The sequence below is a fragment of the Nuphar pumila genome, chromosome 5 (assembly GCF_984573655.1).
Source record: "Nuphar pumila chromosome 5, dmNupPumi1.hap1.1, whole genome shotgun sequence".
Classification (NCBI taxonomy): Eukaryota; Viridiplantae; Streptophyta; class Magnoliopsida; order Nymphaeales; family Nymphaeaceae; genus Nuphar; species Nuphar pumila.
In genome coordinates this window covers 94,362,011-94,385,183 of record NC_143253.1, presented here as the reverse complement: position 1 = coordinate 94,385,183, position 23,173 = coordinate 94,362,011, and the positions used below count along the sequence as shown (strand labels likewise).

The window sequence follows — 23,173 nt, the reverse complement described above, 5'->3', positions numbered from 1 at the left end:
TGTACCTATTAAGAAGGGAGAGACGTTTTGGAGAGAAAGAAAACAAGTTTGTTCGTATTATGGTAATTAAAGAAAGGAAGAGAAAGAGGTGGGGAGAGAGAGAGAGAAAACAGTTACAAATGGTAATTGATTTTTTTTTAAATTATAATGTTCCATGTAAATAACACTTCCTTTTTACGAAAACTTTATGCAAATGCCCCTACAAAATTTAAATTACATTCTCAATTCACATAACAAGAATGTCAATTAAAACAAAGGTATAAAGCATCCAATTTTTTTAACCTGATACCCTTGCCTCTGTTTTTATAATACTTAGGATTAAAGATATGATAAGATTTAGGAAAATATCAAAAGGCATTTCCTAATCAATTAAAAAATGAAAAAAAGCTTCATGTCATCGTGTGTCTTATTTTTCCAAAAAATTTGAGAACCTGCATCTTGAACTTGTATGGAGTCACAGTTCATGCCCGTGTCTTTGTGACATCAAATATGTATAGATTGCGAACTTTATTTTTCATGAGACCTGATCCAATGAGTGCCCATTTTTAATAGCTAATTCCATGATGTGCTACCACGTGTTGTAGGAACGTAAATAACCAATCTTTTTGTGGTTATTATCAATTAAATAAACTTGTGGGCATTGTATATTCATGGTCTAGAAATCCTCCCAAATGCCTAACCTCAACTGCAGTCTCATACATCCAAAAAAAGAGGTTACTTTTCCTTCTTGACACATGTTCTAATATCTACCACATTGTTGCCCTTGACAATGCACCATAAGATTCCATGTAATTTTTCCAAAATTGACAACTTTCATGTCCATTTCAAAAGCTGTACAATCTGGTTGTGAACTTTTGTGAAGTGATTATTAGAGTTACAGAATGGCTTCTCCAAAAGGAACACATGAGAATTCTGCTGAAGAACTGAGATTCCCAGCAGTAAATGATGTTGAAAGGGAATTGGATTCCACTAAGGTTGATAATTTTCCCATAGATGCTGTCTCTTTTCATGTATCCACAGTCAAGGATACCAAGGTATGTCAACACTCACTGCTCATTATTATTTTCATTTTTGGTTTTGAAAGCAATGAAAGGGAAACTAAAAGTATTATATATCGTCATTTTCCCAACGAATGTAGAAAACTGTCAAATATTGCATATCGCACCTCTCGTTCTAGGAAAAATGTCTACCAGGAAAATCGCGTGATATTTTTAAAAGCCTAGTTTTTTTGGAAAAATCTGGATATGAAGAATATTACAAGGCTGAAAATGTGTTTTTATTTCATGAAAATCAAGACACAAATATGATCTTTTGAGAATGACATTTGAAAAATTATCGTGTTCTTTTGGCATAATGCCGGCTTTTGAAAATATCGCAGCATGTTTGAAATATCGGTGATATTTTGTGACTATGATATATCGCCCTATAATGAAAATCAAAGATGTGGCCTACCATCTTGAGCTTCATCTTTACTTCATTTTTTTTGGATTTATAACCCGAAAAAACTGCACCCGGCAAGAAGACCTGATTGGGCTGGCTCAGCCTGCCATACCTTACTACTTTTTAAAGATGAAAGAGGAGCATTGGTGCGTCAAAATAGTTTGCTTTAGAACTTTTTAGAAATTACACAATAAATTTATTGGGTTGTATGACATTTTGAAATTGTCAAAAAAATTTATCTTGGTGCCCCCGTCACTAACGAGAGAGAGAGAGAGATTAGAAAAAAAAAAATCTACGATCTTATAAGATCGTTACATACCAAAAAAGGAGAGAGAATAAAGAAAATCCTAACAAAGTTACTGAAGTTAAATTCATCAACTATATTAAAAGTTATTTAAAACTACATTATACATAAATACATAATCTTTAAAGTTACCACGTATGGTGAGAGTAGAAAATTCAAACTATATTAGATAGATTATGGATAGTTTTTAAGTTACCAGATTACAATTTCCAAAAAAATATGGAATACATTCGGCTCCTTCTAAATCCTGATTTACTATTCATGTCTTGAGACATTAAGAGGTTTTTTTAGGTCAGCCATTAAAGAGGAAGGCGATTGTGCTCTTATTGTAGTTAAGTAATCTTCTTCCGGTCTATTAGGATGCTCTCAGCCTTGAATAGGGTGAGAGGTGGCAGATTTGGTTATGATGATTGAATAGTGATTCTTAATTTTTGAAGCAAGAAGGAGCACACAAGTATTATTCTTTTTTTTCTTAAGCTCTATATGTAGCAAATTTGGTTTTGGATTCTATAATTATCTGTCTCGTTTTGAAGTGAAAGTCGTTGATTTAGTTATTTTTTAAGCTCTTAAACTATTGTGTAATGTAAATATGGTAACACCATGTAGGGCTGTCTCTGGGTCCAATCCATTTCAGGTATCTGATCCAACATTAATCCAAATTAATTTCCAGATATGTGTAGAGAAATTAAGATAACAAAAAATATGCGAAAGCAATATAGGATCTAACAAAGGCACAATCAAATCACAACACAAGGGTTTACGTGGTTCGGTCAACACGACCTACATCCACGGGGCACGAAGAGAATAATCCACTATAATGAAAGTAAAGAGTACAACGTCCAATAGCTTGCTCAAAGCTAAAGATAATAACAACAAAGAAATCACAGGAAGAAATGAATACAAGATTACCTCTCGGGTGCACAACCCGAGTCAAAGCCCACACCACAACCAACACCTCTCTCTGAGGATCAATGCGTGATGACAAACCTTCTTCCTTCCTTTTCTTCTTTCTACTCTCTCTCTCTTACTTCTTCTCTCTCTGCGCACTGCACACAGCCACTCTACCCTTCTCCTTCCAGCACACAGCCTCTACACCCCTATTTATAGATGGCATAGAGTCTTCCAGATATGAACCTTCTAGAAGTGAGCCTTCTAGCACTACAAGAAAATACGTTGTTAGCGACGAACGTTAGCGACGGAAAGATTCCGTCGCTAGTTAGCGACGGATTGGCGAGCGACAAATATTCGTCGCTATTATCACTGAATCTTATGAAAGTAGCGACGGAAGATAGTCCGTCGCCTAGTCCGTCGCTAATTAGCGACGGATGTTGCGACGGATTGTTTTGTCGGTACGATCGCACCATTTACCGACGACGTTAGCGACGGAAACTAGTCTGTCGCTAACTAGCGACGGATGTGGCGACAGAATATAATCCGTCGCTATTTTCGCGAATTTGATTTTACGTTGGTTTAGCGACGGAATTAATCCGTCGCTAAGCCGTCGCTAACTTTCGAATAACCCTAATCCCAACCAGGTTTTCCTTTTCTTCTTTCGTTGCTCCTGCGCCGGTCCCGCTCCCGCCGTTCGCCGGTCCCGCTCCCGCCATTCGCCGGTCCCGCTCCCGCCGTTCGCCGGTCTCGCCGTTCGTCGGTCCCGCCGTTCGCCGATCCCGCCGTTCGCCGGTCCCGCCATTCGTCGGTCCCACCGTCCGCCGGTCCCACCGTCCGCCGGTCCCACCGTTCGCCGCCTGGAGAAAGGTAACGCCCTCCCCCTCCCGGTTCACGCAGGGGGTTAACCCCCTGCCGTTTCTGGCAGGGGGTTAACCCCCTCCCGTTTCCGGCAGGGGGTTAACCCCTTGCCGTTTCCGGCAGGGGGTTAACCCCCGTTTTCACTCAGGGGGTTAACCCCCTGCCGTTTCTGGCAGGGGGTTAACCCCCTCCCGGTTCACACAGGGGGTTAACCCCCGTTTCCGACTGGGGGTTAACCCCCGTTTTCACTCAGGGGGTTAACCCCCTGCCGTTTCTGGCAGGGGGTTAACCCCCTCCCGGTTCACACAGGGGGTTAACCCCCGTTTCCGACTGGGGGTTAACCCCCGGTTCACACAGGGGGTTAACCCCCGTTTCTGGCAGGGGGTTAACCCCCTCCCGGTTCACACAGGGGGTTAACCCCCTGCCGTTTCCGGCAGGGGGTTAACCCCCATTTTCACGCAGGGGGTTAACCCCCTCCCGGTTCACACAGGGGGTTAACCCCCTGTCGTTTCCGGCAGAGGGTTAACCCCCGTTTTGACGTAAGGGGTTAACCCCTTGCCGTTTCCGGCAGGGGGTTAACCCCCTTCCGGTTCACGCAGGGGGTTAACCCCCTGCCATTTCCGGCAGGGGGTTAACCCCCGCATTTTCCGGCAGAGGGTTAACCCCCGCATTTTCCGGAAGGGGGTTAACCCCCTGCGTTTCTTGCAGAGGGCTAACCCCCTGCATTTTTCGGCAGAGGACCCTTGCCCCTTGCCTTTCCGGTAGGGGGTCGACCCGGGCAGGGGGTCGACCCCGGGCATGGGGTCGACCCCCTGTCGGAACAGCAGGGGAGTCGACCCCTTGTCAGAACAGTTTTTTTTCCGTGGTGACTTCATTTTAAAAAATTGTTTTTTTGTGCAGATTTCTCAACGGAACTCGCTTGTGCCCCGCCACCCGTGGTAAGTAAGTGACAAAAACAATGCAAATCGGGTAAATACCCGTGGTGAGTAAGTGAGGCAAGCGCATCACATGTTATTTAATTTATTGAATGTAACACTTTATTGTTCACACACTCACTTAGTTGTTGATATCTAGGACTGCTTTGTTGGAGTTCGGAGATCATGCTGAGCATGATTTTAATGTATGAATATGGAAGTGTTCTTATTTTTGGAGTACGGAGTCCATGCTATGCATGGTAGTAGTTAGTGGGATATTGAAGTGTGTTTGCTGCAGGTACATGTTTGACATTTGTTTGATATGAATTATTTCGATGTATTACAATGTTTGATGTGATTGTATCCATGCTTACATGTAGTTACTTTCAATTTGATTATGTCTTCCATGTGAAATTGTATACTGAAAGCATGCTTCAAATGAATGTATCGTGTCATGAATAGTTTGCACATGAAAATATTAAGTTATCAATGCATGCATCATAATTCTTGTGATTGTATGACATCATATATTGCATGATAAATTTGATATTTTCTTCATCATAGCATTCTGATGGTTCTCTTTTAACTGGTTAGGATACTATTCGTAACATCATACGACAGAATGACTGCAAACCGTGAATGGATGTACCGTAGGATAGTGGACAATGAGTTATCGCATGAATATATAGATGGTGTCGATAGTTTTATTGAATTTGCAACGGCGAGTGTCAGTACGGTAGATCCCACAGGTCGGATTAGGTGTCCCTGCAAGATTTGTAAGAATTATCTGAATGTATTATAATTTATGCAATTAACGAATGATTTGAATTAGTGCAATACTTGATGTCAATGATTTGAATTATTTGAATGCATTGCAATGCTTGATGTGAATGACTTGAATGCATTGTAATACTTGATGTGAATTATTTGAATGTATTGTATGACATATGTTATTTGTTAGAATATGGTTCGTGGAGGTTATAGTGGTCGCTCATCCAGTAGTAGCCAGGCTCAACCTTCATCTTCACGGGCTCCTGTGATAGGTATATCATATAACTAATTAGATGCTTGATTAGTTCAAATGCACATTCTGAGAACTTGGTGTGTATTTTTTTACAGATGATGTTGCGCCTGTACACGACCCACCTACACCAGTTGATCGCACAAGTCAACAGCCAACACAGGAAACAGGGTCTTCTCAGGCTGGCACAAGAAGACTCATTCGAATAGTGTATATCGATAATCGACCGTAAGTATTTTGTTTTCAATTATTGCATATCTTTTAAATATTTTATATTGATATTTACTGTGTAACAATTCATGTGCAGCACGAGGTTTGAGCCACAAGAAGTAGTATGGGAGATTAGGAATTCACTTCTTCAACATCTACCAGGACCAGTTGCTCAATGGAAAGAGTACCCAAAGGAGGTATTAGACAGATTGTGGTCCTCATTCATGGTATACAGTTGTTCCTCATAGTTAATGTGTTTCATATTTAATTTATTTAAGCAATGTCTACTAACTTTCTGAAAATATTTGTAGGCTTCGAATCGCTTTGCAACTACGGTGGAAGAAAATGATGCAAGGAAGGTGTGGCAGAAGGTGGCTGCCAATCGATTTGCAGACATGCTGCACACTATGAAGACTGCAGCAAAAAAAGCATCTGGCGTAGTAGATGATCCATTACTGTGGAAGGGCCATGGTCCTATTACTATCAGGAGAGATTACTGGGATGAAATATGCGATATGTGGGCGGGAGATGCATTTAAAAATCGCTCTGCGAAGGCTTCACAAAATCAATCGAAGATGCCCGAAGCCCATCTACACACAGGTGGATCTAAGACATTTGGGAGCCACCTAAAGAAAATGGTAACTCATCAATATATAATATTAATTTTATAAGTATTGTTGCAAATTTGTGTACTAAATCTTTTGTCATTTAACTTCGCAGGAAGCAGAAAAAGGAGGCAGTGTACCATATAAGGATGTGTTTGTAGAAACACATAAACGGAAGACCACGGGAGTCTTCGTATCAGAGAAGGCGAGAACGACAACGGTATGTATTAATTCTATTAATAATCATTGCAATATATATGCAAGTCATCATAATGTTATCATTAATTATTAATGAATACTTTAAACATTATTTTGTAGGAGGCATATGAGCAACAAATGGTAGAGCGATATGGCGAAGACGCTACTCAGCATCCATCATTTGATCCTACAGCATGGGTGACTGCAGCAGGTGAACCCAAAAAAGGTCGCGTGTTCGGGTTTGGGAGTAATATGAACATTTCACCAGTTATTGGTTCTTCCAGTTACGGCTCACCAACTTCTTGCGCCGACATAAGCTCAAAGCAGCCGACTATTCTTTCTGGTGATGATGTACGCGAGATCATTAATGAATCACTGAATAACTACTTCCAATACACCGTCGCCCCCTTTCTCCGAAATGAGATCAAGGCCGCTGTTCAGGATAGGGGATCTTCGATTCCAGGTCCCTCTCAGGTATAATCACATATATAGTTTTTTTGACTGTCTTAAAGCACATCTGAGCATGGTAGAATCACATATAGAGTTTTTCTAGATGCCTTAGAACACATATGAACATGCTATAATCACATATTCAATTTTTTTACTGCCTTAGCACACATATGAGCATGATAGAATCACATATATATATATTTAACTTTTTGTCTGTCTTAGAGCACATATGAGCATGATAGAATCACATATAAAGTTTTTTTGATTGCATTAGAACACATAAGCATGCTATAATCACATATTCAGTTTTTTTACTGCCTAAGAACACATATGAGCATATTATAATCACATATTCTGTTTTTTTACTGCCTTAGCACACATATGAACATGCTATAATAACATATAGAGTTTTTTAACTGCCTTAGAACACATATGAACATGTTATATATCATTTATGATAGAATCACATATAAAATTTTTGGCTTTGCCTGCCTTAGAGCACATATGAGCATGCTATATTCACATATTCAATTTTTTTACTGCCTTAGCACACATACGAGCATGATCGAATCACATATATAGTTTTTTGCCTGCCTTAAAGCACATCTGAGCATGGTAGAATCACATATAGAGTTTTTTTATATGCCTTAGAACACATATGAACATGCTATAATCACATATTCAATTTTTTGACTGCCTTAGCACACATATGAGCATGATAGAATCACATATAGAGTTTTTTTATTGCCTTAGATCACACATGAGCACATGATAGAATCACATATAGTGTGTAATTTATTTCATTATATTTTGTTTATCAATACTGACTGTTCTTTTCTTGTGTAGGCTGCTAGCGATAATCAGGGTAGTGGAGCTGAAGGGACAGATAAAGACAATGAACAAGAAGACGCACAAAATCTTGGCGATGATTAGAGGACTGTGTTGAAGAAGTTCTATTTTTTTTATTTTTCCTAATTGTAATTGTTGAATTGTAAATAATTAAACTTCTTAGTTTTAAGGTGGAACGATTAATTATTATAGATACTTGTTATATGAATTTTTTTGTGTGGTTTGTTTTTTATTTACAGGAAATATAAATTATACAGGAAATATAAATTGTACAGTTCTCGGTAATTAATTTTTAAATAAATTTTTTTTGATTTTTTTTCGTTTTTGCGACGGATTAGCGACGGATGATTCCGTCGCTATTCATATTAATCTAGCGACGGCTTAGCGACAGAATTAAATCCGTCGCCACGCCGTGGTCGCCGTTTAGTACCGGCGGATTGGCGACGGAATATAGCGCTCGTTATTCCGTCGCAATTAGCGACGGACTTGGCGACGGAATTATTCTGTCACCAGTTAGCGTCGAAATATTCGCGACGTAAGCATACTGTCGCCGCGTTGTCGCTAACATGGTTAGCGACGGATTAGCGACGGAATGTGGTCGTCGTTAATCTACTGCTTTGTTGTAGTGTAGACTCATTCCAGAAACCGAAGGGGTTTTAACCCTTCAACTTCCTGCATTAATGGGAGTTAGGTGGCTATTCCACTTCTCCACATCATTAATGAGGGGATAGGGCTGACCCTTCAACTTCTCTTGCATTAATGAGAAGTGGGTGGCTATTCCACTTCCCCACACCATTACTTAGGGATAGGGCTGGACCCAACAATCTCCCCCCTCCAACCCAAGGGGATACTCCAATTCAACTAATCAACTGAAGTTTATGTCGGCCAATTACCGACATGTATTTTGTTTCTCCATCGGTAAGGCATTTGTCAGCATATCTGCACCATTATCATTTGTGAAGATCTTTGCAAGATGAAGCAAATTTTTCTCAAACACATCTCGGATCCAATGGTATCTGATATCTATATGCTTTGACTTTGAGTGAAAACTCGGATTCTTGGCGAGATGAATGGCACTCTGACTGTCGCAGTACATCAAGTACTTGTCTTGCTCAAAACCCAACTCCATCAAGAATCTTTTCATCCACAACATCTCTTTGCAAGCTTCTGTAAGAGCAATGTACTCTGCCTCAATAGTAGACAAAGCAATACACCTTTACAATTTTGACTGCCATGACACAGCTCCCCCTGCAAAAGTGAGTACAAAACCAGATGTGGACTTTCTCGTATCAATATCTCCAGCCATATCTGCATCTGTGTAACCTGTCAAGACAGATGATCTACCACCAAAGCTTAAACAAACTTTGGGGCTCCCTTTGAGATATCTAAAGATCCACTTTACTGTTGCCCAATGCTCTTTTCCTGGATTTGCAAGGAATCTACTAGCAACACCTACTTCATATGCGATGTCTGGTCTCGTACATACCATCGCGTACATCACGCTTCCGACTGCTGAAGCATAAGGAACTTTCTTCATTTTCTTCTTCTCCTCGTCACTTGATGGACTCTGCTCCGAGTTCAGCTTAAAGTGACCTGCAAAAGGAGAACCAACTGGCTTTGCATTGTTCATACTGAACTTGTCCAACACCTTTTCGATGTATTTCTCCTGTGATAACCATATCTTCTTGGTTTTTCTATCACGAGAGATCTGCATGCCCAATACTTCCTTTGTTGGCCCCATGTCCTTCATTGCAAAGGTCTTACTCAGTTCCTTCTTAAGCCTGTCAATTCTAGACATATCTTTTCTAAGGATAAACATATCATCAACATATAACAAGAGAATAATAAAATTCTCACCGAACCATTTTATGTAGACACAATGATCTGCAGCCGATCTATTGTATCCATTTTCAGCCATAAATGAATCAAATTTCTTGTACCACTGTCTTGGAGCTTGCTTCAGCCCATACAAGCTTTTTTTCAACCTGCATACAAGATTTTCTTTACCTTTGACTTTAAAGCCTTCTGGTTGCTCCATGTATATCTCTTCCTCCAAATCACCATGATGGAAAGCCGTCTTCACATCTAGCTGCTCAATCTCCAAGTCCAGGCTAGCAGCAATACCTAGAGCAACACAAATAGAAGACATTTTAACAACATGAGAGAAAATCTCTTCAAAGTCAATACCTTGCTTTTGACCAAAGCCTTTCACTACCAATCTAGCTTTGTACTTTGGTTGAGAACATTGTTCTTGAGTCTTCAACCTGAAAACCCACTTGTTCTTCAAGGCCTTTCTGCCTTCTGGTAGTTCCACCAAATCATAAGTATGGTTCTTCTGCAATGCATCCATCTCATCGTGCATAGCTATTAGCCATTGCTCTTTCTGCTCACACTCTTATGCTTCCTGGTAACTCTTTGGTTCACCTGCATCAGTAAGCATCACATACTCATGTGGAGAATACCTTCTGGAAGGTTGTGACTCTCTGGAAGATCTTCTCAGTTGGGGTTCTGGAAAATGTTGTTCTCTAACTTCTTCCCGCTCAACATGGCCTGCAGGTAAATCAACATTCGCCTCTGCATCATCTTCTTGCATTGTTCTTCCTTCAACTTGTGCCACTGGAGGAGTAACTGGATCTAAGTGGATAGATCCACCTGCAGAAGTCTGAATTGACACCTCTTTCTTGATATCTTCAAGTGTCTGGTCTTCAAAGAATACCATGTCTTTGGATCTGAATACCTTCTGCTTCTCTGGATCTCATAGCCTATAGCCGAATTCGGCATTACCATATCTCAGAAAAATGCATTGCCTCGTCTTATCATCAAACTTGGACCTCTCCTCCTTGAGGATATGTGCAAATGCCCTGCATCCAAATACCCTCAGGTGCTTGTAAGACACATCCTTTCCTGACCATACCCTATCTGCAACATCATTTGCTAAGGCATGAGCAAGAGACAAGTTGAGCACATCAACTGTTGTCCTTAAGGCCTCGCCCTAGAATTTCTTTGGCAGCTTGGACTGTGTAATCATACACCTGATTCTTTCTGCAATTGTACGATTAATCCTTTCTGCAATTGCATTGTGTTGTGGGGTACCTGGAACTGTCAACTCATGGCGAATTCCATGAATTTTACAATATTCATGGAATGTACCTGTGTACTCGCCACCATTATCTGACCTGATGCATTTCAGTTATTTTTCTGTTTCTCTCTCAACCATAGCATGGAATTGCTTGAATACATCAAGAACCTGATCCTTGGTTTTCATAGGGTATGCCCAAATCTTCCTAGAGAAGTCATCTATAAAAGTAACAAAATAAAGTGCACCACTGAAAGTTTTCACATCAGTAAAACCATTAACAGTTTTTTTTCTCAGAGGACCACAAACATCAGTATAAACTCGCTCTAGAATGTGAGATTTTCTATGAAAGGCATTTCTAACAAAGGATACTCTATGTTGCTTACCAGCTAAGCAATGAACACACGAGTTTAGACATGTACCTTTTAACTCTGGGAGTTGCTCCCTCTTAGCAAGAATCTGCAAGCCCTTCTCACTCATGTGGCCTAATCGACTGTGCCACAAATCAATAGAAGAGTCCTTAGTTGTATTCAATTGTCCCTTGCATACCTTGCCTTGCATCTTGTAAATAGTACAACATCTCTTTCCTCTGGCCTGAACCAATGACCCGCTGCTGAGTTTTCACTGTCCTTGGCTAAAAACACTGCTTCTGCCCTCTTCATCAAACTTTCCTATTGAACGCAAATTCAACCTCAAGTCTGGAACATGTCTGACATCCTTGAGCACCAATATGTACCCAAGACTGGTCTGGAGATGAATATCTCCAATACCTACAATTTCTGACGTTCCTGTGTTTCCTATTCGGATAACACCAAAATTACCGGTCCTGTATGTACTGAAATATTCTCTCCGTGGTGTGGCATGGTACGAGGCTTCTGTGTCTATGACTCAATCTGTATCCTGACATACACAGATACATGGATCATTAGTAGTAGACAAAATCACAAGCTCACCTTCAACTGTGGCTGTGGTATCTTCTTTGGTTTCTGATGATTCTGTCTCTTTCCCTTTTTCCTGATTTTTTTTTGGCTCTTTGCACTGATTCTGGAAGTGTCCTTTCTTTCCACAATTATAGCAAGTGATGTTCTTCCTTGACCTGGATTTGCTCCTATATCTGTGGTCATTTTTCCTGTCCTTTGACCGACCCCTGCCTTTGGATGAACTCACCATCAATCCTTCACCAGAATCCTCATTCGGTGATGGTCTTCTCCTAATTTCATTGGAAATTAGTATACCTGTGACATCTTCTATATCCAATGTTTCTTTTCCATAAATTATGGTTGTCACAAGACGCTTATAAGATGGTGACAATGAGGTTAGTAACAACAAAGCTTTATCCTCATCTTCAAGTTTAACATCCAGACTAAATAGACCAGCAATAATCTTATTAAACACACTAAGATGGTCAAGAATGGGAGTACCTTCCTTCATACGAAGACTATAAAGTTGTTTCTTGAGGTGTAACTTGTTGGACAAGTTCTTGGTCATGTAGAGGCTCTCTAGCCGCAACCACAATCCCGTTGTTGTCCTCTCTTCCATCACGTTACACATGACTTCATCTGATAGACACAACTCAATCACACCAGCAGCCCTCAAGTCAAGATCATCTCATTCATCATCGGTCATGCTTTCTGGCTTATTCGCCTTCCCGACAGGAGCCTTGTGCAACCCTTGCTATGCAAGTAGAGCTTTCACCCTTTTTTGCCATAAGAAAAAGTTTCATTTGCCATCAAACCTCTCTACCTCAAACTTAGAGCTAACTGACTTAAAAGACATGATTTTCCACGAACCTGCTCTGATACCACTTGTAGAGAAATTAAGATAACAAAAAATATGCGAAAGCAATATAGGATCTAACAAAAGCACAATCAAATCACAACACAAGGGTTTACGTGGTTCGGTCAACACGACCTACATCTACGGGGCACGAAGAGAATAATCCACTATAATGAAAGTAGAGAGTACAATGTAGAGAGTACAATGTCCAATAGCTTGACCAAAGTTAAAGATAATAACAAAAAAGAAATCACAGGAAGAAATGAATACAAGATTACCTCTCGGGTGCACAACCCGAGTCAAAGCCCACACCACAACCAACACCTCTCTCTGAGGATCAATGCGTGGTGACAAACCTTCTTCCTTCCTTTTCTTCTTTCTACTCTCTCTCTCTCTTACTTCTTCTCTCTCTGCACACTGCACACAACCACTCTACCCTTCTCCTTCCAGCACACAGCCTCTGCACCCCTATTTATAGATGGCATAGAGTCTTCTAGATATGAACCTTCTAGAAGTGAGCCTTCTAGACTCATTCCAGAAACTGAATGGGTTTTAACCCTTCAACTTCCTGCATTAATGGGAGTTAGGCGACTATTCCACTTCCCCACATCATTAATGAGGGGATAGGGCTGACCCTTCAACTTCTCCTGCATTAATGAGAAGTGGGTGGCTATTCTACTTTCCCACACCATTAATTAGGGATAGGGCTGGACCCAACAATATGGGCATAAAACAGCAACCTTTAAATTATTTGGATCAACCTGAACCCAACCGAAATAATATTCAGTTTGGATTGAGCTGTGATGTTTGCCGGATATCCAAACCATATCACCCTAGCCAAGTGTTTTATATGTGTTGGGGTTTGACTTAGTGGGATGGGCCTAGGCCGCTAGGCAGGCGGTCTAGGTTCAAATCTCATGGGCGTCACTCCTTGCGCAAGCTGAAGCGTGACGACTCCCAGGGGGCAAGGGGTAAGCCCATGGAGTTTTACGCTGCCAGGACAGTGATCGTAAGTACGGCAGGCAGTGCCAATGCGGCTAGGTCTCTGATCATGGGGGCAGTTTCTCCGTGTAAATATAAAAAAAAAAGTAAAATTCATATTTTAAATATTATTTGAATCATACAGTTGCATTTGAGTCTCCCATTTTCTGCACTCAGCATAGCCTAAACACAACTACATAATGTGTTTAATATCCTACCCGTTGATGAACCTAACTGCACGATACTTGGTATCTTTATATGTTGGCTCGCAGAAAATTTTCTTTAACAGATTTTATTTTCGAGCATATAAATATGTGTGTATGTGAGTGAACGTTTACGTCCAAAGCCTTTTGTATACCTCAACAAATTGTAATTTATGCCCCTAACAAATAAAACAAAATAACAATATTTTTTATATTTTAACTATCACTGCCAATATTTTTGACAAAGAATGAACACACATAATGTCTATTAAAAAAGTGCATTTTCTTTAGAAATTCACATGAGACTCTCATGGCGGTACGGTTAATGCATGAAAATCACCATTTTAAGTTTTTTATTTATTTTAAGCATAAACTTGCCCTGAGCTCTTTAACATCCACATGCTTCAAACCACCATATTATTTTTCTCATTTATTTTGAGCATAATTTTCCTTGAGCCTATTAACATCCATAAAAGATGGGCATCCAACTCTTTGAATGCTACTTAGCTTGCATAATGTTGCTTGGGTCTGTACCAACAGGAGGCAGAGGAAGCTAAGAAGAAAGATGCAGGTCACAAGAAAATGTCAGCACTCATACTTTCTGGTGTTGCTGTGGCCTTGATTGGAGTGGCTGCTTTTGCTATAACAAGGAAGTTGAGGGAGAAATAAGCCCATACTCATCTAAGTGTCATCTGCCAAGCCCTTTTCCATTGATCTTCTTTTCTTGGATTTTTTTAATGTAGAAAGAAATGTTTTCAGTTTTGTTTAGTATTATTATTTGTTTTTACATGCGTCAATCTCATAATGAATCAGAAAAGGGAACCATAGTAAGGTTCTTTATTTATTAGAAGCAAACAAAAAGTATACATAGCACAAATGAATAGATTCATGTCCGTAGCTTTAAGAGCTGGGCCACATAAGGCATGGTGGTCGTGGGGCCCCACCCAGGGTTTTCCTCGCTTCAGTGAGGGTTTCTCTGTCATAAAAAAAAAAAAAAAGATACCAACGGGGCCTCCGTTTGTCTGGTAGGAGCAGCTAGTGCACGCCACCTTGTGTTGGGACTTTACAGGTTCAAAACTCAATGGTATAGTTGTATAACTGGTAGAGATCTGACTAACCCCAGCTTGGTTTAAAAAAAAAAAAGAGACAATGAAGAGATTCAATGTGCATGGAAAGAACAAAATCTGTTCATTCTTTATGGGCAGTTTGGACGAAGATTAGAATAGGAATCACCAGCAGGGTTTACCAGAAATAGAGGTTAAGAAACCCCAACAGAACCTGAAGGATGTGTTTGGGCTAATCGAATTGGGTGGAACTGGGTTCATCAAAATGCTTTTCCCAAAAACAGGGGAAAAGAGGATTCTGGTGGGATTGGGTGCCAACTTCACCCAATTGCACAAATTCAAAGACACCCAAAAGGTACAAAACATCTCATGAAATTCTTTTCAAGAATTGCTAAGCAAACCAATCAGGATGTGTCTGAATGCAATTAGTCATCTAGAGAATCGGGACATGCTGGGGATGTTGCATTAAAATTCAACAGCAATACCATAGGGGCTCTCCGCGTGGTTGGTAGGAGCTGTCAGTGAACGTCGCCTTGTGGTGGGACATTGCAGGTTCAAAACCCAGTGGTACTTCGAACAATAACTGGTGGAAAAAAATCAATAACAATAGCCATCTCCTCCCTGCGTGCATTCAGACGCCCCTCGAAGGAATTAGAAGGTAACCCAACAACTTTTACAGCCTCTAATATCTCCATATGATGCATACAGAGAAAACATTCATCTTCTTATCATTTTCACCTTTTAGGCAAGTTGGGGGATAACTCCTTGGGGGAATTGAACTAGAGACCCCTCGGTTATAATAGCGTGACCTAACCGTCCAGCTCTCTCACTCAAAAAGATTCCGACTCTACTAATCCATTTTAATACCATATTCCAGTATTCCACTTAATTGATCTAGAGACAAGGCCAGCAGGAAAAAGAGTCACTAAATGCCCTTCATGATTTGCTTTCACAAAGCCATGTGGATGTTTCTTCTCCTGCATTACCCACAACAGAGTTGGAACCCTGAGTTAAAAAAATCTCTTCATGTGCTCCATGCCAACTCAATGCCTGGCTACAATTGGCCTGCTTATCAAATTTTATTAACTCAAATTACAAAGCAAATGTCGCACGTCTTTTGAAAAAAATGACTCAAAAATAAACATAAAAACGTGACTTTTTTATAATTTGGTGCAACATAGATTGTTGGCTTTCAAGTCCCCCCCTAAAAGACCATCTAAACATAAAAAATACCTAATTCAACACATATTTTGTGCTAAATAAGCTATTGAACATACATTTGCAAGTTCAGATTAAGTAAAAAAAAAAACCTACAACTACATTTCTCTAATGCTATTAAGACAGCTACGAGAAAATGATGCTATATATATATATATATATATATATATATATATATATATATATATATATATATATATATATGGCTGTCCCAATTATCAGGTAGAAGCCAACATCAAGTTTTCATCACTTCATGCTACTTTGTACCTGGGAATCATTTAAAAAGAAAAACAGTTGCTGGCAGCCATTTGAAGAATAACTTTATTATATTTTGTGCGGCAGCCATCAGCCGTCAAGCAATATTTTTCAAACCTACATCTGGGACAAGAAACACACACACACTACAAAAGAAATCATATGTAAACAGAAATTTGCGAGGCACGTTCAAGCACCTTATCATAATTAAAAAGAAATTTTGAATTTGTGAGACTAGCTCAAGCACCTTATGCCCGTAAACACAGTTCATTCTGGAAAAAAAGTGAAAAACAAATGAAAGTGTGCAGTTTGCATGCACAGAGAGACCATGGTGATCAATGTTCAGGTGAAGCTCAGTCTTGAACATCTTCTGGCTTTTTGGCAGTAGACTTTAGGTACCATCCTACAGAAGCTGTTAATGCTATCACACCTGAGAGCACAGCGTAGTTCCTATATTTGTCAGTTGATGTGCCAGAACCTGAGGAAGCCGAGGAACTACTTGATTTGGCATCAGTGGCTGTTGTCTTGACTTCTGTGGAGTGTTCTTCTGGCTTATATCCCTGACAAAATCAAAAGAGGAAACATGTGCAATTTGTATCTTCAGTAGAAAAGAAGAAAACAAAGGTCATGTCACTACATCCATCTCAAATACAAAGAGCTGATAGCATATCAAAGCAAAATGAGAAATAAAAAGACAAAAACAGAGTTGAAATTGGCCAGTATCAAAGTTACCCTTGAGGATTGGGATTAGACGCAAAACCTTAAATGGAAAAAGAAGATAAAACAAAGTTCTTGAGACCTAGTTTATTTAAAGAAATCTTGTTAAAACATTCAAAGGCATAGATAAGGGAACCATAACAAAGCACGAGTCCAACATATATACCATAACAAAGCACGAGTCCAGCATATATAAACAAAAGATACCATAATCTCCAACTTTTTCGGTAACAGGTTTAAAGAATGCCAGTTTGCTTCCAGTGTTTGAAATAAGACTGATACGATACCTTTGAACCTTTGCAGAAGTTTAATTTCTAAAACGGGGCCTGCTGAGATGGTAAAGCAGGTTAAAATCAGGTTAACTTTGTGTTTCAAACAAAATTGTGTTGGCACGAAGTTTGGGAGACAAACCAACCCATTTTTTCGAAGATCCAACTCTATTCAAATCCAAAATGAAAAATTTTAAGGGGATATTTTTTCAACAAGTTAACCTCATTTCTTGAGGCCTTCCTTCTGCCCTTTTCTCCCTCTATTGCCCTCCCTCATGAACCAACAGTTCTCTTTCTATATCCTACCATGATCCAGCCATGGACAAGCCAGAAATAGTTGGAATGATGTCACTATAGTTGGATGGCAACATCGTGAACAGCCAACAGCATGCTAGAAATGGCCAAAAATATAGCCAGAAATCACACTGTAATAAGCACGTGGCATTCTAAAGCAACACTTCTAGCTGCTGCTTCTCGTTTGTGCCTATTATTAATCAGAGGCAAACATACCTTGTGAGCCAGCTTCTCCAACTTCTCTTGTTCAATTTTCTGCAAAATAATAGCAATATTTAGTTTCACAACCATACAAGCAATTAGGATGAACAAAAACTAACAAAATTCAGATCCTGGTTGAAAAATGAAGAACATTCACTTATAAGAACTTAAAAGGGATTTGGGAAATGGCTTCCCTACAACTCTGGCTTTGGTATTAAAAGGTGTTAATAAAAGGAAGCATCCAATTAATCAGAACATAAGAATAGCTACTTGAAGGCCTACAAAATGCTGTGTAGGATTTCAGGCCAGCTTTTGTGTACACGTCTCGGTTCTTTCCTCTGTTGAATGCATCTATGCCATTGACAAATAGTACTTGAATTATGCCTTTATTCATTTATTCACAAATAAAACCATGGGTTTTAAAAGGCTATATTGAGGCTTTAGAAGTCCATGCCTTTAATCCCTCCTAGGTATGCCTGCCTTAGAGGCTTAAGCCTCTTTGGTAGGCAAAGAAGCATATTCTTCTTACTTAAAGAGGTTTAAGCCCCTATGGAAAGGCTTGAGTGTCCCAAATTTGAACACCCATATCTACAAATTGGGATACAGGTAAGGCCAAATCTCTCACACAGATCCAGCCCATTGACAGCCCCATCTCCACAACACATCACCGATTCCATGTATAGTGCATAGCTTTGGTACATGTATTATTCTAAGAAGCTATTAGCACTGGTCATTTAATAAAAGGATGCCACCACAATCTGTAATGCACGACCATAGAGGTCAAGTTTGCTAATCATAACCAATATACCAATATTTTTTGTAGTAATAACTGGTCAATAGTCTTAGAAAACAACAATTTTTCCCTTTGAGGTCATGAGCCCAATTATAAGAATATCATAAGATATAAAAGTGGATTCTTGAGCCAATCATGCTATACAGAGCAACTTAAGCTCTGATGAGCGTGTTGTCAAAGCTAGCAGAGTGTGTTCTTGACTTGCATCCTAACTGGCAATAAAGCACTTTGGTGTTTGGATGATCACATCATGTAAAAGCACCTTAACGTGTGGCAAACATGGACTCATGCACACTTATATGTATATACACACAAATTCATCACGAGGCACCTCATTCACACAAGCGATCTCATTAGGTTTCGCAATTGCAGGAAATTTTCTTATAGACATTCACATTATCCATTACAAAGCATAGTAACAAATGTTGCTGAGATTTTGAAAATCTTGTGATATTTTTGCCATATTAAAAGCACAAAATATTCACGAGAATATTGGAGATTTTGAAAATCTTGCATGGATTCAATATATCGCGAGATTATCACAATAATATCGCAGGATTACCGCAGTTACAACAGCCCTTGGCCCCACCTTTTAAAAGAGTATTTACTATTTCATAAAGTGATGCCCAGGTAGCTTAGAAAATTCCTGTTATCCATGTGAATGGGCAGGCCAGTAAGCACGTGAATGGGCTTTGAAATTCAGAGTGCCTAAACCGAAGAGGCACAGACTCTTAAATAGAGGTGGAAGGGGGGCTCCTCCCTCAACCTCATTGATATGGGACTATTTTAAAGAGTTTGTGCAATATCCTATTATACAAGACCATTAGCTTTAGGGTATGCCTGTATTTATATTAAAGTAAAGCCTTTATTCATCCATATCATGCACCCATATTAACATGTTCAAGTAATTTGTTTTCATCCATATCATGCACCCATATTAACATGTTCAAGTAATTTGTTTTCACCCATATCATTTGCTGTATATTTATGATAACTTTTTACTAGTATTTTTGCTCTTATAATAATTTTTACATGCCGATAGAGAGCTGCCTGGCATAGGTACATGATACAGTAAACTTGCAACCTCCAGCAAATGAAGAAGGCTTTACCACTAACCAAGTACAACCACAGTCCTAGATTGAAACTAGTCATAAAATGCCTCCCAAATTTGAGTCTTAGACAAATAGCTGACAGGCCCAAACAAATCATGCGGCAACAAGATATAATCTCAACAGCTCAAGTTCTATTCAGAACGCCTTCAGATATTAATCAAAAGATGGTGGTACCATTGTTTCCACACAACAGAGAGTATTTTTCCTTAATGAAACCCTGAAAAACATGGACACATATCTCCTCGCGAAATCCAAACAACAAATCTTTGGAATCCACACAACATACATCCCCAGCGTCCAACACATGAGTGAAGCTCTAACGGAAAAGCATCAAGGTTAGAAGCAAATATCCCGAGGCAGACCATGACGGAAAATCATCTTAATCAATGCAATGAAAATACAAGCAACTCTCAAGAACCCGAGAATAATCATCCTCCTTCAAGAAAAGAAGAAACACCACTCCCGATCTCAGATTACGGGTTATACAGGCAAAACCCACGATCGGTGTCTTACAAAGAGGATTCCAAGGCAAACTATACAAATGTAGAAAGATGGTGTCGTCGAAACATGCAGAAATTTTCACAGTGGACAATCATCTTCAGAACCTCAGGTACCAATCCATCTTGGAACCCTAATTATTTCAATAATTTCTCAACCCTGAAGCATCAAGCAGTCACAATTAAGACAACACCAGCAAGCTCAAGGGAGTTTTAATGTACCCACTTTTCTTAATAAATGGGATAAAATGTCGGGATATTTGAACCACATAGCACAACATAGAATTCCAATTTATCAGGATAAATGAGAGCATGCAAGCCCCCCCCCCCCCTTCATATGCTCCAAAACGCATTATCACTCTCCGTTCACCCAGGAAAGTAGGATAATCCGGGATATCTCATTGTACTCCACAATGAAGCATCACGAATTATCTCAAATTTCTGGATAAGTCCGTGCATCCAAACACCCACTAAGAAAATCCATATTACGGAATTCCAAACAAAAAGCGGATTGAATGCCCAAATAAACCGCTCGGAAACTACAATCAACGTTTTGAAAGAGATCGGTGGCATTCACCTTGATGTAGACGTTCTCGGCGGCCTTCTCTTCCTCGCTGAGGATCTTCCCGCTCCCGCCGCTCGAGAACATTCGGAAGATCGCCCTCGATCCGGTTCTGCTGGCCATCGCCATCCGTACACCCTTCCTCTTCTTCTTCTTCTTCTTCTTCTTCTCTCTAGGGTTTCTCTCGAATCGGATCCCTCGTTCTCGGAGGGGTTTTAAATTTTCTTTTATCTCCTTTAATTTACAAAAGCCCGCCAACTTAACTTCTATTTACAAGAAGCTGACTAACATTTGATTATTGTTATTGTTTTAGCTCCTGCTTTAATAATTTTTATTTCAGAATACACGCTGCTCCCAAAACCTATGTCGCAAAGATACGTCTTGGGCTGGACAACAGCCGGGCAGCCCGCGGCCAAGCTCGAATGGGTAGGACTTGGGCCTCCAAACGTTTTGACCTAATTCATGCGTACACCAAACTTTTCAAAGTTTGCAAATGCTCACCAAAGTTTTTACTTAGGTTAATCAAATAACTGTAATTTAATTACCTCTAATTAATTTAGTTATATTTTATTTAAATAACCACTATACCCATATGTCTTGCCACAAGGTGAGTTTCTCTAATAATTTTTTTTTCATGTATACCTATCTAGTCAATCTTTTCAGTTAGGACACCAGGGCAACCAGTAGGTGGTGAAAGAGCCATCTTGTTGACAGGAATCCTCGTGTATCCCTACATCCAAGAAGTGCATAAAAAACCAAGCATAGCTACGAATCTACATAAGAAATGTGAAGGAGTAGAAAAAGGAAAGTTTAAGAAAGAAAAGCAATTTTAAACCTGAAGAAGGAGGGTGAAGCCCATCAAAGCATCATCATCCTCATAATGAATGGGTTGAGGCTAAGGGGTGGCAAAATCTGACACGACCCGCCAACCCCCGCTTCTTAGCTGGGTTCGGGTTTGGCTTAAACGGGTTCATGTCGTAAACGGGTCGACCCGCCTAACCCGTTTATTAAACGGGTTGGGTTCGTGTTAGGAGTATGCCAACCCGGCAACCCGGCTGACCCATTTAATAAACAGGTTAGGCGGACGGGTCAACCCGTTTACCCAAACCCGACCCACCAAACCACCCCGCCAACCCGTTTACACGTTTACCCGAACCCGCCCGCCAACCTGTTTACCCGAACCCGACCCGCCAACCCGTTTACACGTTTACCCGAACCCGCCCGCCAACCTGTTTACCCGAACCCGACCCGCCAACCCGTTTACACGTTTACCCGAACCCACCCGCCAACCCGTTTACTTGACCCAACCCGTTTATTAAACGGGTTAACTGTGTCGGGTTACCAGTTTAATAAACCGGTCAGGTTCGTGTTGAGGTATGCGACCCGCCAACCCGACAAGATTGCCACCCCTAATTGAGGCAGTGGTAAGAGTAAGCCAGTACCCTGCAATACCAATTATATCGGCTCGACTCTACTACAAATTTAGCATACCAGCAAAGCATGTGGGTTCTGTCACCTAAAGAAAAGAGGATCACACCCATCAAGTACAAAAGGAATCTAACCCGATGATTGTATACATGATCGCGAACAACGCCACTCTGCTCTGCCGCGTACTCACTATGCAGCTAGTGTGTTTGAAGCTTGCCGTCTTAATGTGATAGTTGCCAAAATATCTGATAAAATAACCTAACTCAATCCTTGACTGAAGTCACCATCGGGTGAGGATTCATCGGAAGACCCAAATGATGTTGCACCTCATAAAAAATAATGGTCATCTCAAGTCAAGTAAAGTGAAAGGTGTTGTCTCCAGCATAATTTTTAGTAAACTACTTTTTTTTTTTGAAAATTTTATTTTTTTCACTTATCACAAGTCTCTCTCTTGAGGAACCAAATGGATCCAGTTGCGCTTAGAGCTCACATAGTCATTGGCAATAGCTAATTGATTTTGATTATTGATATAGTAAAACTTTTGTCAAGTATAGTCATATTGGCTATTGGGATAAATGAAAATGCATTTAGTTTTAATTTAGATATTTATGAGGTCAACTATTGAGGAACCAACATACCTAATTGTGCTTAGAGCACGCATGGTCACCACCATCATGACAATAACTAATTGATATTGATTCTTCCAATAGCAGAACTTGACAACTATAACCAGATTTACTTTTAGGTTAAATGAAAATGCATTTAGTTTAGGTTCAGATATTTATGAGGTTAGCTATTGAGGAACCAAACTGATCAGTCATGCTATTTGTGGGTTAAGTGATTGTTGGATTGATTAGCTTATTATAATTCAAGTTATATATTTTTTTTAAATAATTAATAATAAGTTTTATATCATATTGTTTTTTATTGGGGGCATAAAGAGTTCAAGTAGTTATTAACTTTTTACTCAAAATATTTGGTTGAGAG

General features: G+C 39.8%; 1 protein-coding gene and 1 long non-coding RNA gene across 2 annotated transcripts; one reads left to right on the top strand and one right to left on the bottom strand.

Moving 5' to 3' along the window:
- The first annotated feature begins 6,770 nt into the window (after positions 1 to 6,770).
- LOC149837838 (uncharacterized) lies at positions 6,771 to 7,929 on the top strand. The gene is made up of 2 exons (XR_016432131.1): positions 6,771 to 6,915; positions 7,738 to 7,929. It is a non-coding gene; the product is annotated as an uncharacterized LOC149837838 (long non-coding RNA).
- An 8,559-nt stretch (positions 7,930 to 16,488) lies between these two features.
- Positions 16,489 to 20,939, bottom strand: LOC149837837 (uncharacterized protein At2g27730, mitochondrial-like). Its single transcript, XM_090007512.1, has 3 exons — positions 20,774 to 20,939; positions 17,810 to 17,848; positions 16,489 to 16,873 (listed from the first exon to the last, which is right to left on the bottom strand). The coding sequence occupies exons 1-3, from the start codon at positions 20,885 to 20,887 to the stop codon at positions 16,667 to 16,669; spliced, it is 360 nt and encodes a 119-aa protein (XP_089863638.1). The 5' UTR covers positions 20,888 to 20,939; the 3' UTR covers positions 16,489 to 16,666.
- Positions 20,940 to 23,173: the final 2,234 nt, after the last annotated feature.

What these genes read in the sequence shown, in the direction of transcription:
- LOC149837837 (XM_090007512.1), bottom strand. Translation starts at nt 20,887, where the DNA reads ATGGCGATGGCCAGCAGAACCGGATCGAGGGCGATCTTCCGAATGTTC. An exon ending in CCGAGAACGTCTACATCAAG is followed by an intron (nt 17,849 to 20,773) that starts GTGAATGCCACC and finishes ATTATTTTGCAG; the next exon opens with AAAATTGAACAAGAGAAGTT. An exon ending in TGGAGAAGCTGGCTCACAAG is followed by an intron (nt 16,874 to 17,809) that starts GTATGTTTGCCT and finishes TGATTTTGTCAG; the next exon opens with GGATATAAGCCAGAAGAACA.